The 13786-nt window shown below is 40.6% G+C and overlaps 1 protein-coding gene across 4 annotated transcripts in view; it reads left to right on the top strand.

The window, feature by feature from the left end:
- Window positions 1-13786, top strand: part of SMARCAL1 (SWI/SNF related, matrix associated, actin dependent regulator of chromatin, subfamily a like 1) — a 35491-nt gene that overhangs the window by 14741 nt on the left and 6964 nt on the right. For all 4 annotated transcript variants that reach the window (XR_009275000.1, XM_058809534.1, XM_058809535.1 and 1 more), the window contains 2 exons: window positions 822-887; window positions 8536-8676. Coding sequence is in view for 3 of the 4 variants with exons in the window: in XM_058809534.1 (XP_058665517.1) it covers window positions 822-887; window positions 8536-8676 (207 nt within the window). In the remaining variant the exon portion in view is untranslated. The remainder of the gene's footprint in view (window positions 1-821; window positions 888-8535; window positions 8677-13786) is intronic.

The raw sequence follows: 13786 nt of genomic DNA, 5'->3' as shown, positions 1-13786 counted from the left end.
GAACTGGCAGATGTTCTTTCTGTGTGTTTGTATGTTCAAATTTGGACCCTTGGTGGGTTTTTACAGATGAGAGTAGTCCTACTGAGTGCTGAGCTTTCCTGCTTTTTCTTCCACTCTTCTTTTGGTAGCTGGGAAAATGAATGTAGCTTATTTGTTATTTGTGAGGGAGAAGGCTGTGCCTGAGAGGCTAAGCAGTTACATTGTCTTTGCATGCTTGTTTCCACACACATGGAAAGATGAGAATATACCCTTGGAGGGTGCCAACTGCTTTTTGCGCCTTAAATTCTGCCTTACTATAGCAGTAGAAGTGAAGCCCATTTGAGGGTGATGTCTGAAGTAGGAGACTATTACCCACCTGGTGAGCCCTATCAGCAGAACAGTTGGATCTTAATTAGATTTCTTTTTTCCTTATTTGCATTAACCCCTTGTTAAGGGAACTGGAACTGTATAGGCCTCCTATGTTTGCTGCATTTAAAAGATACATAGGGGCAAATGAGTATCAGTTATGGAAATAATATTCCTCTTTCTCCTCCCCTCGCCAGCCCTCTCTGCTCACTTTTTTTTGGTGTTCATTTATGATTCATGCCTGCAAGGTTTGATTTTGTTCCATTTGATTGCAGCTGCAGGTTTGAGTGCAGGAAGCCTGCTACTCTGCATCCTGTCTTTTTGTTTAGAATTTGATGTGACTATTCCAATGCCTGAAATATCCTGAATGAAAGGCCTGTAATGCTGGATAGCTGAGAATACTGGGAATTTGTTCTGTGACTCCATTTGGACTATGGATCTGAACTGACTTTGCTTTCATGCTTGTTTTGTTTCAGGATGAATCTCATTTCCTGAAGAACACAAAAACTGCACGCTGCCAAGCTGCCATGCCTCTACTCAAGGTGTGTTTGCTGGCTGCCAAAGCTCTGAGTGCTAACCTCAGGCTCCCAGGGCAGTGTAGCTCCACTTACCAGGTTTAGGAAACAGCAGCTGAATTCTTTGTGTGTTAGGGGAAATTTGGGTAATAGTGTAGATCCAAAACAGAAATTGGACTTTACCACTTGGTTCCATACAAATATTAGATGGTAAAACCTAACAAAACAACTTCAAAAGCTTGATACAATTGTGGTACTGCCACTGATGGGTTCTGTCATGACAGGGAGAAGGGAATGTCAGAATTTACTGGATGTATTCAGGGAGAGTACACAGAATATAGTGGTGTCAAAATAGCTTGTTAAATGAAAATAATCATTATCAGTTACTTCTTGGCACACAGCTTGCTGCTGCATGTCAGACTGGCATTGCCTAGGGCCCTTCCCTGGTTTTAGGGTTCTAGACTGTTACTGCAGGCTTCCAATGTATTTGTGTGTCTGGTTACATGTACAGAGCCACTGGGAAATGGCAGAATGTGAGGTTAGTGGGACAAGTGGCCCACAGAAGGGAGGCAGAAGTCAATTATAAGATACCAGGAGAAATGTAAATTCTAAAATTTGCCTGTTGTCCTGGGATCACAGACTCAAACTCACCCTTGTGGCCTCTAACAGATACAGATTTAAGTTACGGGTAGTTTCTAGACACTGCAGAGTCTGTACTTTGGAAGAAGGTAGATGCAGTTCCTCTTCAGCAATTAACCAACAGTATGTATAAAGGGAAGATCTGATCTGTGATGGCTTTATTGCAACCACCTTTAATATGCAAGATTCTTAATGGCTTGCTGAAGATGGTTGTCCTTGAATAACTTGGTTGTTCTCCTTAAAGGCCTGACTCTTCTCTTAGTTTTCAAATCACTTCAGGCTTTTAATGCTTGGAAGCTTAAGTGGGAGGTCCAATTCTGTGAGCAGTTTGAAATACAGTAATTAGGGTGTATGACTGAAAATCGTGGAAAATAACAAATTCGCCATCATTTTGAGCAAAATGCTCAAAAACCAGCCTCATCCTTTGCTACTTGAAGCTTTGTAGGGATCAGCTTGTCAAAATTATTTTCAGGCTGCAAGATATGAGAGTGAAAGATGGTAGCTGTTAGGCAGAGGTTAATTGCCTGTATGCACTTCCTGAGAATTTACAGTTTTATGCTGTCACATCACTGGTCTTAAAGAATTGAGAGCTGATGCTTCTGAAACTGAATTTCAGTCTTCTGAAAGCATTAAGAGTTTCATATTCATATGAACCATGGTGCATTATCTCACCTGCAATGAGCATGCAGTACCAGATGTTTTGTGTTAGATGTTCAGGTAAATTCTGTTTGCCTGATTGCTGACTAAAATTTCTGAAGTACTTGCAATAATAGCCATTTTTCTTGCTTTCCAACATAGGCATTTTGCTCTAAAACTATCCCCTTTGGCAGGTGTGTCTTCAGCTCCTAGTGAGTGATGCTGTGGTCACTCCTGGCACAACACATCACACCAGTATTTTTGTATTTGAAAGAACTGCCAAAATATCAGAAGCTTTCATCACTTAAATACTGAATTTAACAACTATACTATGTGATACCTATAGTAAGTAGCCAGTGGGATAGAAATTAGAGTATTTTCATTCTTTTACATGATACCTTGAAATTACTGAATAAGAGGTGTGGCTAAACATGCTGCTGAAGATAATATTCTTATTCTTGCCTTCTTTATGTTAAAAAGGTTTGAGCAGCAGTAGGGCTCTTAGAAGAGAGCAGAAAAAGGTGTAACTGTATAAGCAAGTCCTTGAGAGGTAAACTGCTTCTAGTACCCCAGTCCCTGCCTTAAGGTTACAGTGTGCAGCTGTGCCAGTGCTGTAACCAGAGGCTCTGGAGCTAATGCATGCCTTGTTTGTTTACCTTCTGAGCATTGCCACTTCTAACTGTTAGCATAATACCACTTTAAACTATCCAAAATTGCCATAGTTGCTGGTATTTCCTATGAGGATCTCAATGTCTAAAAGCATAAAACTTGAATGGACTTCTAGGGACCAAAAACAAGAAACCTACTTAAGAAATGTGATCCTTGGCCCTTACATGCTGCAAAGATTTATGAGTCCATAATGACACTGGACAGATCTAAGTTAAAATGTTTTGGAGATAAAAAAAATTAATTAAGTATGGATGGAACTGAAAAAAATTTCTATCTTGATAGAATTTGCACTTTCGACTTCTCCAGTTGAGTAATAAATGAAATACATAAGTTGTTGCAAGTGTTTTATACAGAACTGCACAATAATTGGATTAAATTGGTACATTGATAATAAAGATGACATACCTTGGATATTAGTTTCTAATTTGTCTTGTTAGATAGCCAAATTGAATTTCCACCTCTCAGATCTTTATCTCATTGTTACAGCATTTAAAGCCTTATTTTAGTTTTTATGTCTGATGTTGACAGGTTTTCAAAATGGTGTTTTTAGCCAGTCAGTCATAATTCATCTTTTCCTGCTCTCTTGTATATATTGCAGAGCAAGTGTGGTATGGAATTGTCAACCAAAGCCATGTATTAAACATGTCACCTAAGTTTGCCCATTGGGGATTTTTAGACATCTTTTTAATATTAACAAAAGCTGCAGATTTTGTGTGTGCACCACTCAGTATCTTTTCTGACATACTTGGCTGCTACCCTGACAGAGATTGAGAAAAGTTTTGCTTGAGACAAAGGAAGAAATTTTGTAATGGCTGGATGAATGTATGCAGTGGCTGTGCTCACTGCCTCATGGCTCACCCCACGTTGTCATTAGTTTAGAATGAATATATAGACATGTGATGCCAGATTTACTGTTAGTGGACAGAACTTTGAGAGGAACAGTAAGATAGAGTGAAATAGCAGCAGCAAGATGTTTAGGCCATATATCTTATTCCCTTCATGTTCCAGTGCATGTGCAAACTTGTGGGTGTGCAGGCTTGTACATGGGGGAGAATGTTCTGTCTGCCTCAGTGAAAGGAGGTGGTAGAGTTTGCACAGTCTGTGTGCATCCCTGCAGAATTATGGAGAAGGATGGATTGAAAGCTGTAGTAGAAAACAGTCCTTTGATGTTTGGTCATGTTGCAGAAATGCTGCTTTCAAAGTCAGCTGGCTTTCACACCAGCAGGTCTGTGCCAGCAGCTGCCTGAGATTTGTCCCCAGCTGCAGCAGCTCTCACATACTCAGGGGCCAGAGGTTGCTGTGTTCAAAGTGATCTTTGTGTCTTGTTTCCATGCACATCAAAGTGAGAATAGCTTCATACTGTTGGGCTGTAGTTGAGTCACCAAAAGGCCTCGTTAGGCCTGGCATGTCCTTCCCCCTAACTCAAAGCTGTGTCAATTGGTAATAGGACCTGCTTGTCATCTTGCTGTTTTCTGTAGTCTCGTGTTTGGGACTAAGTTCTCCTAGGCATAGTGACAATACTGGTTTTTCCCTTCACCTCTGCCCTGGATCTGCTTCCCTCAGAGGCAGAAAGTGTCAATAGTGTTACACTTTTTGTAAGCATTTTGGTTTTTGCTTCTAAGATTAGACTGGCTCAGAACATAGACACAGGAGAGGCAGTATACATACTACCAATGTCCTTAAACCAGCAAAGCCTCAGGGATGTGGATGGAGAAGAAACAAACAAAACAAAAGTTTTTCACTGATCTGTAGTAGGATCTCTTGGGGACCAGAGTGGAAAGGATTCTACTTATTTTGACCAGCTGAGGTGCTGCATGGTCTTTTTTCTTCTGTAATTGCATGGAATAGTGCAAGGCATGGAAACTAGGGAAGGTCCCAATGGAAAATGGATGTGTTTTTTGGGAGCATTACAATAAGTAGTGAAGAACTGCACTGGAAACTGATAAATAAAAGGTACTGTCTAATCAAAAATTCCCGTGGCATTAAATGTTCCTGTACTCTTTGTGGTCTCTATGAGCACTGCTCTCCAACACATGGATAATATTACTAATTTGATTGTTCCCATTGAGCTGCTGTTCCAGTTAATAGTCTGCTACACATCCAGATGTTTGCAGGGTTAAAGGTCTTTGGTTTTGTTGTGGGAGTCCAAATACACTGTGTGGCTGGAATCTAAACCATTTATGCTTGCTGCTATAGAGCAACTTGAAAACAGTGGAGAGAAACAGGTCCATGCTGAAGGTAGAAGGTGAGAAGGGAATACAAAAATTTCTATTCCTGGTAGGAAATCAACAGCAGCTGTCTTTAGGTGCTACAAATCTGTATGGATTAGATAAATAAGCTTTTCCTTATTGTCACCTGCTGAGAGAAGGAGCCTCATCTTGAAACTGAAGAAGCTGTGGGCCCTCAGGGCTTCATCTTCAGATCTGCTCTTACCTTCCAAATTTTTTTTCTTCTTGGAATAGGAAGGCAGTTTAATTTGTTTCAGTCATAGCTTATCACTGCTGTTTGACACACATTGTCTGTCTAGATGTCAATTAACAATAGGGAAAAGTATTTATATATTTTTTTAGTAATTTAATCTTAAAAAATGCGGAGCCTGATCTCTTGCCCAAGTAGAGAAACAAACTCCTGAAAGCAGCTGCTACTCTTCTCCTTTACCTCATCTTCTATTTCATTAGGTGATTATTTTATTATGGTCCTTCTCAGATTTTTCATTTTGCAGGATAAGCTATTCTTAAGCTAAGCAGTTTAAAATGACACAGTAAGCAAAAACTGGGGACACGAGTACAGCCAGAACCAGCCACACTTATTTAAAAAAGTATGTCAGTCTGATAGCATATGGCAGAGCTCCTGCTGGGAAATCCATTTAACACAGAGACAGTCATTGTATGCTAATGAGGCTCTTTGTCTGTTCAATTATTTGTCTGTCACATAACCTCTCTGCCTGCCTACTCCCCTTTCAATCGTTGGTTGCTGGGTCTTGACCTCTATAGTAAGTGCCATAATTTCATCAATTATTCTTTGACTTTCAGAAATGACTTTTGTAAATGTTTTTACAGCTGTGGAATTAATTCTTGCTGGTGTATTTTGTAATGCTACAAAGCCACATTTGTCTTAGGCTACTTAGTAAATGAGAACTTGAGACCAGGTCTCCACGAGCTCTGTGAACTTCATGCCTAAATGCAGCTGAGCAGCTAATGTTAGTTCATCTGTGTGGAAATATGTATCAATTGATTACAAGATCTGATTTTGCTAGAAAGTCCTTTCTGGCCCCTGCAATCTTATTTTCTGTGGCATTGTTCCATATTATTGTTACAGACCTTTGAAGAAAGAGGCTACATGCTCACTCTTGGCAGCACAGAAGGTTCAGCAGGAAACAAGAATTAAGCAGTGATCAGTAGCGACTTCTCTGCAGGAGCAAATCTTTATTGGCATCTATTCAAAATGAATTGCCACTAGAAAAAGAAATGGGAATCAAAGCCATTTCTTTCATCCAGAATTTAAGTCAGCCTTCAACACTTGGAAATTTGTCGTCCTAGGGTTTTTCTTTTCCTTCTGTTCTTTCTTGAGCTCCATCTGTCACAGGTTTTAAAACTGAAAGGGACCTTTGGGATAATGAGTTAGACCACCTATGTTCCATGAAATATTCTGGAATTAATTTCTGAAGTTCTTCACAGCTCTTGTAGAGTTAGTATCTTTGGGGGTATGTTTGGTTGGTTGGTTTTGTTGTTGTTGTTTTTATTGATTTTTTCTACTTTTCAGTTTGCTTTACATGGTCATTAGAAGACATGTCGCAGCTCTTGGTAAGAGCTTGCAATGGGTGCATACCCTCTCTGTTCAGAAATAAGTTACACACGGCAAAACAGCAGCTGGACAAGTTTAGAATTCAAATAACCTGTAACTTCATCATCCTCTCTTTTGACACCTATTTAGGGACTGGGGAAGGAGCCTGAATAATTGTTTTAAGTACTGGGGAATTAGTGTTCCAACCTCTTCTTGTGCAGCTCCCAGGGAACACCCTCTGAGAAGCAAGAGCCTTGAGAATGGCATAAACCCTTTCAACACAGTTGGGTTTATGTTGCATTTATTATGTCCGTCATCTGCTTTGAGTGTGTTCTTGCTTTAGCTTGGTCCAGAGTTTTCTTACATGAGATGTCTGTCATCCCGTATTTCCTTTTTCCTTTGCCTTCATGTTTCACTTTTTCTGGCAGTTACCTTCTGTTGGTCCATGAGGAACAAATTTAATTTGGAGGTTTCTTGCACTTGTGGGACTTACTTGTCTTGCTTTTTAGCAGGTTTCTCAGGGTAGTGTCAGTTTCTTCCTCAAAGGTTTCTGCTAGGTGTCAGATACTGTCTAGGTTCTGTTCAGTTGCTCTCTAGTGTTACCTTAATTTTAAAAAAGGACCTAATTTCTGCTTGATCAGTTTCCTCATGGGATATGGTATTTCTGGTCTCTGTGACTCCTTCCTCTTTTGAGTAGCATCAGCACCTCTGTCTTGTTCAAACTCTCACCTGCTGACATGCTCAAAGGTTTGACCTCTCCTCTTGCTTAGTTCAGTAACTAATCTGCTTTTTTAAATGTTCATGGGAATTGTCTGATCCTGGTGGTGATCACATTTCCCTCTGATCTGTTTTAGTAGGGATTATTGGAGAAGGCAAGTCCCACCTTGATCACAACCTGTATATAAATAGCTGATAGAGTCTTGAATTAATTTCCGGAACTCTTTTTCCACCAGATTTGGTTGGTAAGTGGATGAAACAGCTGAATAGATCTGGATGACTTGTTGATCTCAGTGAAATGATAAAAGAATTTAATTTTCTTTTTCATTTAAATCTGAATGAGCTGTTGGTACAGATGTCACTCAACAATCTCTTTGTTATTTAAATGAACCTGCATTAAACCATGTAGGAAATTGCAAGGCACGTGTAATTTAACTATAATATGTGAATTTACAGCAGTAGAAATTCATAGCTTTTATCTTATAATAGAATTAGGTAATAGTGGTGGTATGAAGGTAGAAGTGTATCTTGGAAACTTTAAAGTGTAATTTTTGCCCCTTCTTCTTGGGAGCACCTACTTTAGATGGAGGCTTTCTGTCTTCTTCCTGTCTCCTCTACAACACATTTTACAATCTTCTTCCATGATTTGTATTTATTCTCTCATGGTCTAGCATCCAGCCAGATGTGCCTGTACTCACCATTGGCTGTCAGATCTTCTTCTGACATAATTTTTCTCTCCTTGCTTGTATAATTAAAAAAAAAAAAATGAAGTAAGAAAAAAATCCTTCTTCTTTGTATCTCTTCTGCTTTTGTGAGAAAGACAGTCTGCTTGTAGCTTGCTGTGGCAGGTTTATTATGAGAGAATTTATTTTGGAGGTGGGGACGTACCTGCGAGGGTGTGTCATTTTCCTGGGTTAGCTGATGCCAAATGAAAAGCTGAGCCAGCCATAAGATGTGTCTAGTGGGTAAATGCTGATTCAGAAAGTACTGTGGTGAAAATGGATGTACCCTTCTCTTAGAGCATGGGGATGGGTATTAAGAAACTGTGTGTCCCTGGAAGTTTGAAGTACTGGTCTTGAATGTCTTCAGGCAGCGATAGGTGAAGGTGAAGCACTCTTCCATTTAGGGTACTTGAATGGGGGGTCTGGGATTTTCTTTCAGGACTGTGGTGACTTCCTGTGTTCTGCAGTTGTAAGCTGCATGGTAACGATGCCCTGCTTGTTTTTCCCAGGCTGCCAGGAGGGTGATCCTGCTCTCGGGAACGCCGGCCATGTCGCGGCCCGCGGAGCTGTACACGCAGATCGCCGCCGTGCAGCCCGGCTTCTTCCCGCTCTTCCACTCCTTCGGCCTGCGCTACTGCGACGCCAGGAAGGTACTGCCCTGGCAAAGGGCCACGTGGCACTCTGCACACAGCACTGGCCTGTTGCAAAATGTGGAGGCTTTTTCTTTCTTCTTTCTGCACGGTATTACATCTTTTCTTGAGAAAGTTTCTCTGCAAAGTAACACTTTGAAAGTTTGTAAGCTGAGGAAGTGTAGGTACTGCAGTGGTGGGCCTGTGAAGATGAAGACTACTGAGATGTGAAGGCAGTAGTGTTTCTTGCCTTGAAAGCCACAGAAATAAAAATGGGGGAAAAAAAAATCCCCGAGCAAATGTGGCCATAACTGGTGAAAAGAGCCTATTCTTATCAGATCTTCCCCCCCCAAGTTTTTAAAAGGGGCAGAGTAACTAAGGGGCCTTTAAGCAGCTGCAGATTTAGGCTAATTGATTTTAAAAAAATTAAAAAGAGAAAACAAAAAAACCTAGTTCCTAGTCTTAGTCACTGTTTGATAAAGGACTTCATTACTTGGGGTTTTGGATTTTATACCTCCAGGTAAGTAAAAAATGGAAGGCTTACAGACTATATCTATGTATTCCACCCTCTTCTAATTTAGAAAATGAATGCAATCCTCAGCATATTTTGAAAATAACTCCTCTGCCAGCTGCTCAGCAGTTGTTTCCACGGAGTTACTGAGTCCAACCACTGCAAGAATTTGGTTTTGCTTGAAGCCAGCATTTGCAGCCATGATAGCAAATGTCTGCCTTGCTACCAAGGTATGGGTAACTCACCTGTATGTGGATTTTACATCCCTAGGGCTGTTGTGTGTGTTGGAACACACACTGCTAAGAGAAGAGTTGTTGCTGCTGCAGCTTGTAGACAGAGGCTCTAGGATCTTCTGTGCTGCTTGCATAGACACAAAAGAGGGACTCAAATCTCCCTACAGCTCTAATTCATAATGTTCAACAAAGTACTTGGAAACACCAAAGGACCATTTCAGTGTTCAAAAATATTTACTGAAGAGCTGAACATCATCAGTGTATGCCATAAAAATAGTTACAGCTATTTGTAGGGCTTTTGTGTTTTTCTTTTCTGTTTGGGGTAGCTAACATATACCAAGTTTCCACCAAGAAGATTGTTACTGCAGTCTCATATAAAATTCTTGAATCCCCTTTTTCCTAGATCTGAATTCCCACTTGCTTTCATAGCCAGTGTAGTGCTGTTCTGTGTATGTGCAAGTGTGCAAGTGAGAGGAGCACTTAACTGGCTTTGGTAGTCAGGTGCTGGTGCCATTGATGAGAGAAAGGTCATTAGCATGCAGAATCACAGATCATCAGTCCTGGTCTCCATCCATAGTAGGAATCATATGGAGGGAGAGGCCACATCTTCTGGTAAGCTTCATTATCTTTCAAACTGAAAGATTCCTTCCTGAGCATTCCTTTCAGGATGGTTCCTAGAGGAAAATGAAGAAATACATTTTAATCTTGGTTTTCTGCAGTAAAAAGGAAAGTTCATTCGCAGCATGTGAGTCTAAGCAGGTTTGGAGTTTGATAAGCCCTGTTAAGGGTAAAGTTCTGTACAAGTAGCTGTCATTTCAATTACGAGGCAGATGGACCTTGGATGAAAGAAAATAAAATTGTTTTACAGGATCCAGGTTATAATTGTGTGTCCAGTGTAAATGACTTCTCAACCTTCAGTGAAACTCAGCATGGAGGTCACAGTCTATATCAGCTTCCCTTCAAAACCTCGTCAGGATTTCTAGTACAATTTTCTTTCTGTGTTTGACCTGCCTCTCCTAGACAGTTGAACACTGTTGGTCTTCTCCATGCTCACCTGGGACATTTTGTTGCAGTTAATGTCAGTAAATGATAGCATGAACTTAGGAGGAATTTGGTTGTTTGGAGAAGTGGGGCTGCTGGAAATGAAGAGATGTAGATAGCATTAGAGACAAATATGGAACTTCTGAATATGGATTGCGACAGATCTACTTCACAATGAAAAAATTTAAAAGGTGATTGTAGTTGGTTCCTTCATGACTGTGGAATATCCCTGACATTTGGTGCTGTAGCTCTAACATGAGACTGTGTTAGGAGCTGCATCTTCTCTGAAGAACTGTTGTGGTACTTCTGCTGTCAATACTCAAATAAATTGTGCTTTCTGTCCTAAAATTGGCAGCATTATGAGTGGAGATATAATTGCACAGAAAGGCTTTGCAAGGCTTTTGAAGACGTGTAAGGATGAAGGGTGTTATGTAAAAATGTTTTGGTATTAATAATAAATCCAATTGCACTATAAGATTAAAGAAAAATTGGCAAACCTGATCCATTCAATTTAAAAGTAAAGTCTGACTAGTTTCTGTTTCAAGATTTTATGACAGAAAATTGCAAATATCTGGCAGATCTGATTACAAAAGTTATAGAAGTTTATAAGTATTAATTCAACCTCCCAGCATCTGTACTTTTAAAAATACAGCAAGTGAAATGTCACCCGTTGTTTACAAGATGTCCCAAGACTGTTTCCCAAAATACATGCTGTGAATTCATTTTTCAAATTGGCTGATGTTGGCAAATATTAAGTAATTTCTATCTGAGCACATGCTCTGAATTTGTAAGAGTTTGGCAGCTTCTGCTAACACTGTAATAAGTTTACTGACTCATGTAAGATGCTGTAACACTTTGGTAAGAAAATCACAGTTGGAAGCATGTGTTCTGGAGTATTATGGATCAAAGCCAGATGTGTATTTTGGCAAAATAAATGTCCCTCTTTTTTCTCTCTTTTCCACAATAGAGTATACCAAAGTAAATTTTAATAATTCCAAAAGCAATTATCTCTTTATAACTAGCTAGGTGCAGCACAGAGCTAGAATATTTCCTTGTTTGCAAATTGTTCCAGCACCATAAGCGACATATAACTTAACCATGCTGTGGGGACTCTGCCTGTGTGTGCTTTTTAACATGACAGTAGATGGTGTCTTGGCTCTGTGTGTGCCTTGTGCTTTGCCTTATGAGCATGCTGCTCTTCTGAAATCAGTTTGGCTATGTGGACACAAAGCATATGTATACTTGCTTGTTATGGAGGTAGAAAGTGGGAAAACATGGGCTTTTAAGGGGAAAGAGGTAGCCCAGGGGATATCCAGGCCCCACAGCAGGCCTTGCTGAGCAGCCTAATCATGTTGGTCCTTCCTACTCACCTTCCAGTGCACTGAGCAGTGTGGGCAGTGGGGCTTTGGAGGCTGGGCACAGCGCCAGGGGGTCCTTCTTGGTTCTGTCCATCTGCTCTGCTGGGCCATGGAGCTTGAGAAATGCAGAAAGGGAGCATAAAGACTGGCTCAGCAGTGTCAGTTTTCATGCAGAATACCTAAAGCTAACAAACCCAGGGAGACTTGAGCTAGCTTTCCATGCACCTGAGAGATGCGTCTGTGGTGCACTCTTGGTTTCAGGGAAGCAGAGCAGTGATACCCATGTTGGTTTCTTGAGGGGCTGGCTGAGATCCAGGTGGGTTTATTAACTCTAGCCCTATACCACTGGGTTGTCAGAGCCAAAGTTTTAATTCTGTAGAATTCAAACTGGCTATGTATTAAGGGTTTGAATTGTTTCCTGCTTTAATGAACCAACTGTAGCTAATCAGATGGTGCCATAATTTGTAGGAATAGATTAAGTCAGATGAGTTTAATGATGGCCATTAAGTACCAGAATCTGAAGTCAGTTAATGGTTCACATCAGTACAATATGGCAATAGGATTGCAGATTGTTTTATCTCAACCTAAAGTAAGAACATTCACTTTTGGATACCAGAGAGGTCTTACTTGCCTATAAACTCTTTCATTCCTCCTCTTCCTGTCCCACAGCATGTTCTCATCCCTGTTCATCCAAGCACCACCCCTTAATACAGTCAGTAGTAAGTGGCATGACTAACCTTATGGCTAGTATGATTTATTTTTTGTCTCATGCATTCTAGGAGAGGATGGAGGATGCAGTGAATCTTTCTCTTCCATTTATTTATGTGTTGTAGCAGTTTTCTCTTGGAGAAGACAAAATCAATATAGATATTTAATGTTAAGTATATTTTATCAATTAATGTAGCTGATTGAGGTGCTTATACTCTTCCCATATCCATTATATGCATTTCAGGAAGGTATATGTACGGCTTACTTTGGATTGTTATTCCAAGACCAGAGGTTGTATTTTTGGACATTGCCAATATTATTTAGGACTAGAGCTATGAGAAAGATGTCACCTCTCTCCCCACCTTGGTCTTTGGTATTCCTGTAGCTGAATTCCCTATGCCTATTTGTGAAATTGTAGCAGAAAGGTTTCTCTTTTTTTTCCTTGCTTCCGCATTAAAACTGTATTGGTCTCTTCTCTGAAAGACACTTGTTTGAAAGATGCTTCTTTTGGGGAATGTACCAATTTTGATGCCACTGTTTTTCTTTCTCAGAGAACAAAAGATAGGCTGTGGGGTTGCAGGTAGGAGAAGTGATGAGCTGAGATTAAGTGAACAGGTGTATATTGCCAGCACACAGGATCTTGGAGGATAGACCAGCTTCAGAGCGGAGTGCTTCAAGGAGGAGTAAATGAATGGCTTGTTCAGAAGAGCTTTGAAGTGATGATGCTTTGAAGAGACAATGTTTGGAGTAATGTCTTTTGGGCCACAGTTTATTTCTGGTTTGCTTGAGTCTGAGCCAAACACAGTAATGGCAGAAATAGAGTTTGCCAGGAAGCAGAGCAGGAGTCAGGTCACAGTGGAGAACAGGCAGTTCTGACCTAGCATGTCAGACAAGTGTAACAACTCTGTGAAGGCATCTGGGTTAAGGATGTTTGTCCTCGTGCTGGTAGAGAATATTTTCCTGTGTCTCTCTGCTTAAAGCTGAGGTAAATGTTCCTGCACAGAACTGCAGTGAATTCTTTTGGCCTGCTCAAAGCTGCAAGTAGAGAGCAGCAACACCTTGCTGTGTGAGAGTGAGTATCAGGACACAGGGCTGGAGAAAGGATTCCTGCCACCTTTCTGCATAGTCTGCTTCCCTGCTCCTCCCTGGGCTCCTGTAGATAGGAAGAAGGGAAGCTTGTAAGGAACCTTTTCATGTTGAATAGATTCGTTTGTACGCTTCTACCTTACTGCAATTTTTGTCAAATCTCCTTCTGACCATCAAGTTCTTGCCTTGTCCAG

The sequence above is a fragment of the Ammospiza caudacuta genome, chromosome 8, assembly GCF_027887145.1.
Source record: "Ammospiza caudacuta isolate bAmmCau1 chromosome 8, bAmmCau1.pri, whole genome shotgun sequence".
Classification (NCBI taxonomy): Eukaryota; Metazoa; Chordata; class Aves; order Passeriformes; family Passerellidae; genus Ammospiza; species Ammospiza caudacuta.
This window is presented reverse-complemented; position numbering and strand designations above follow the sequence as displayed.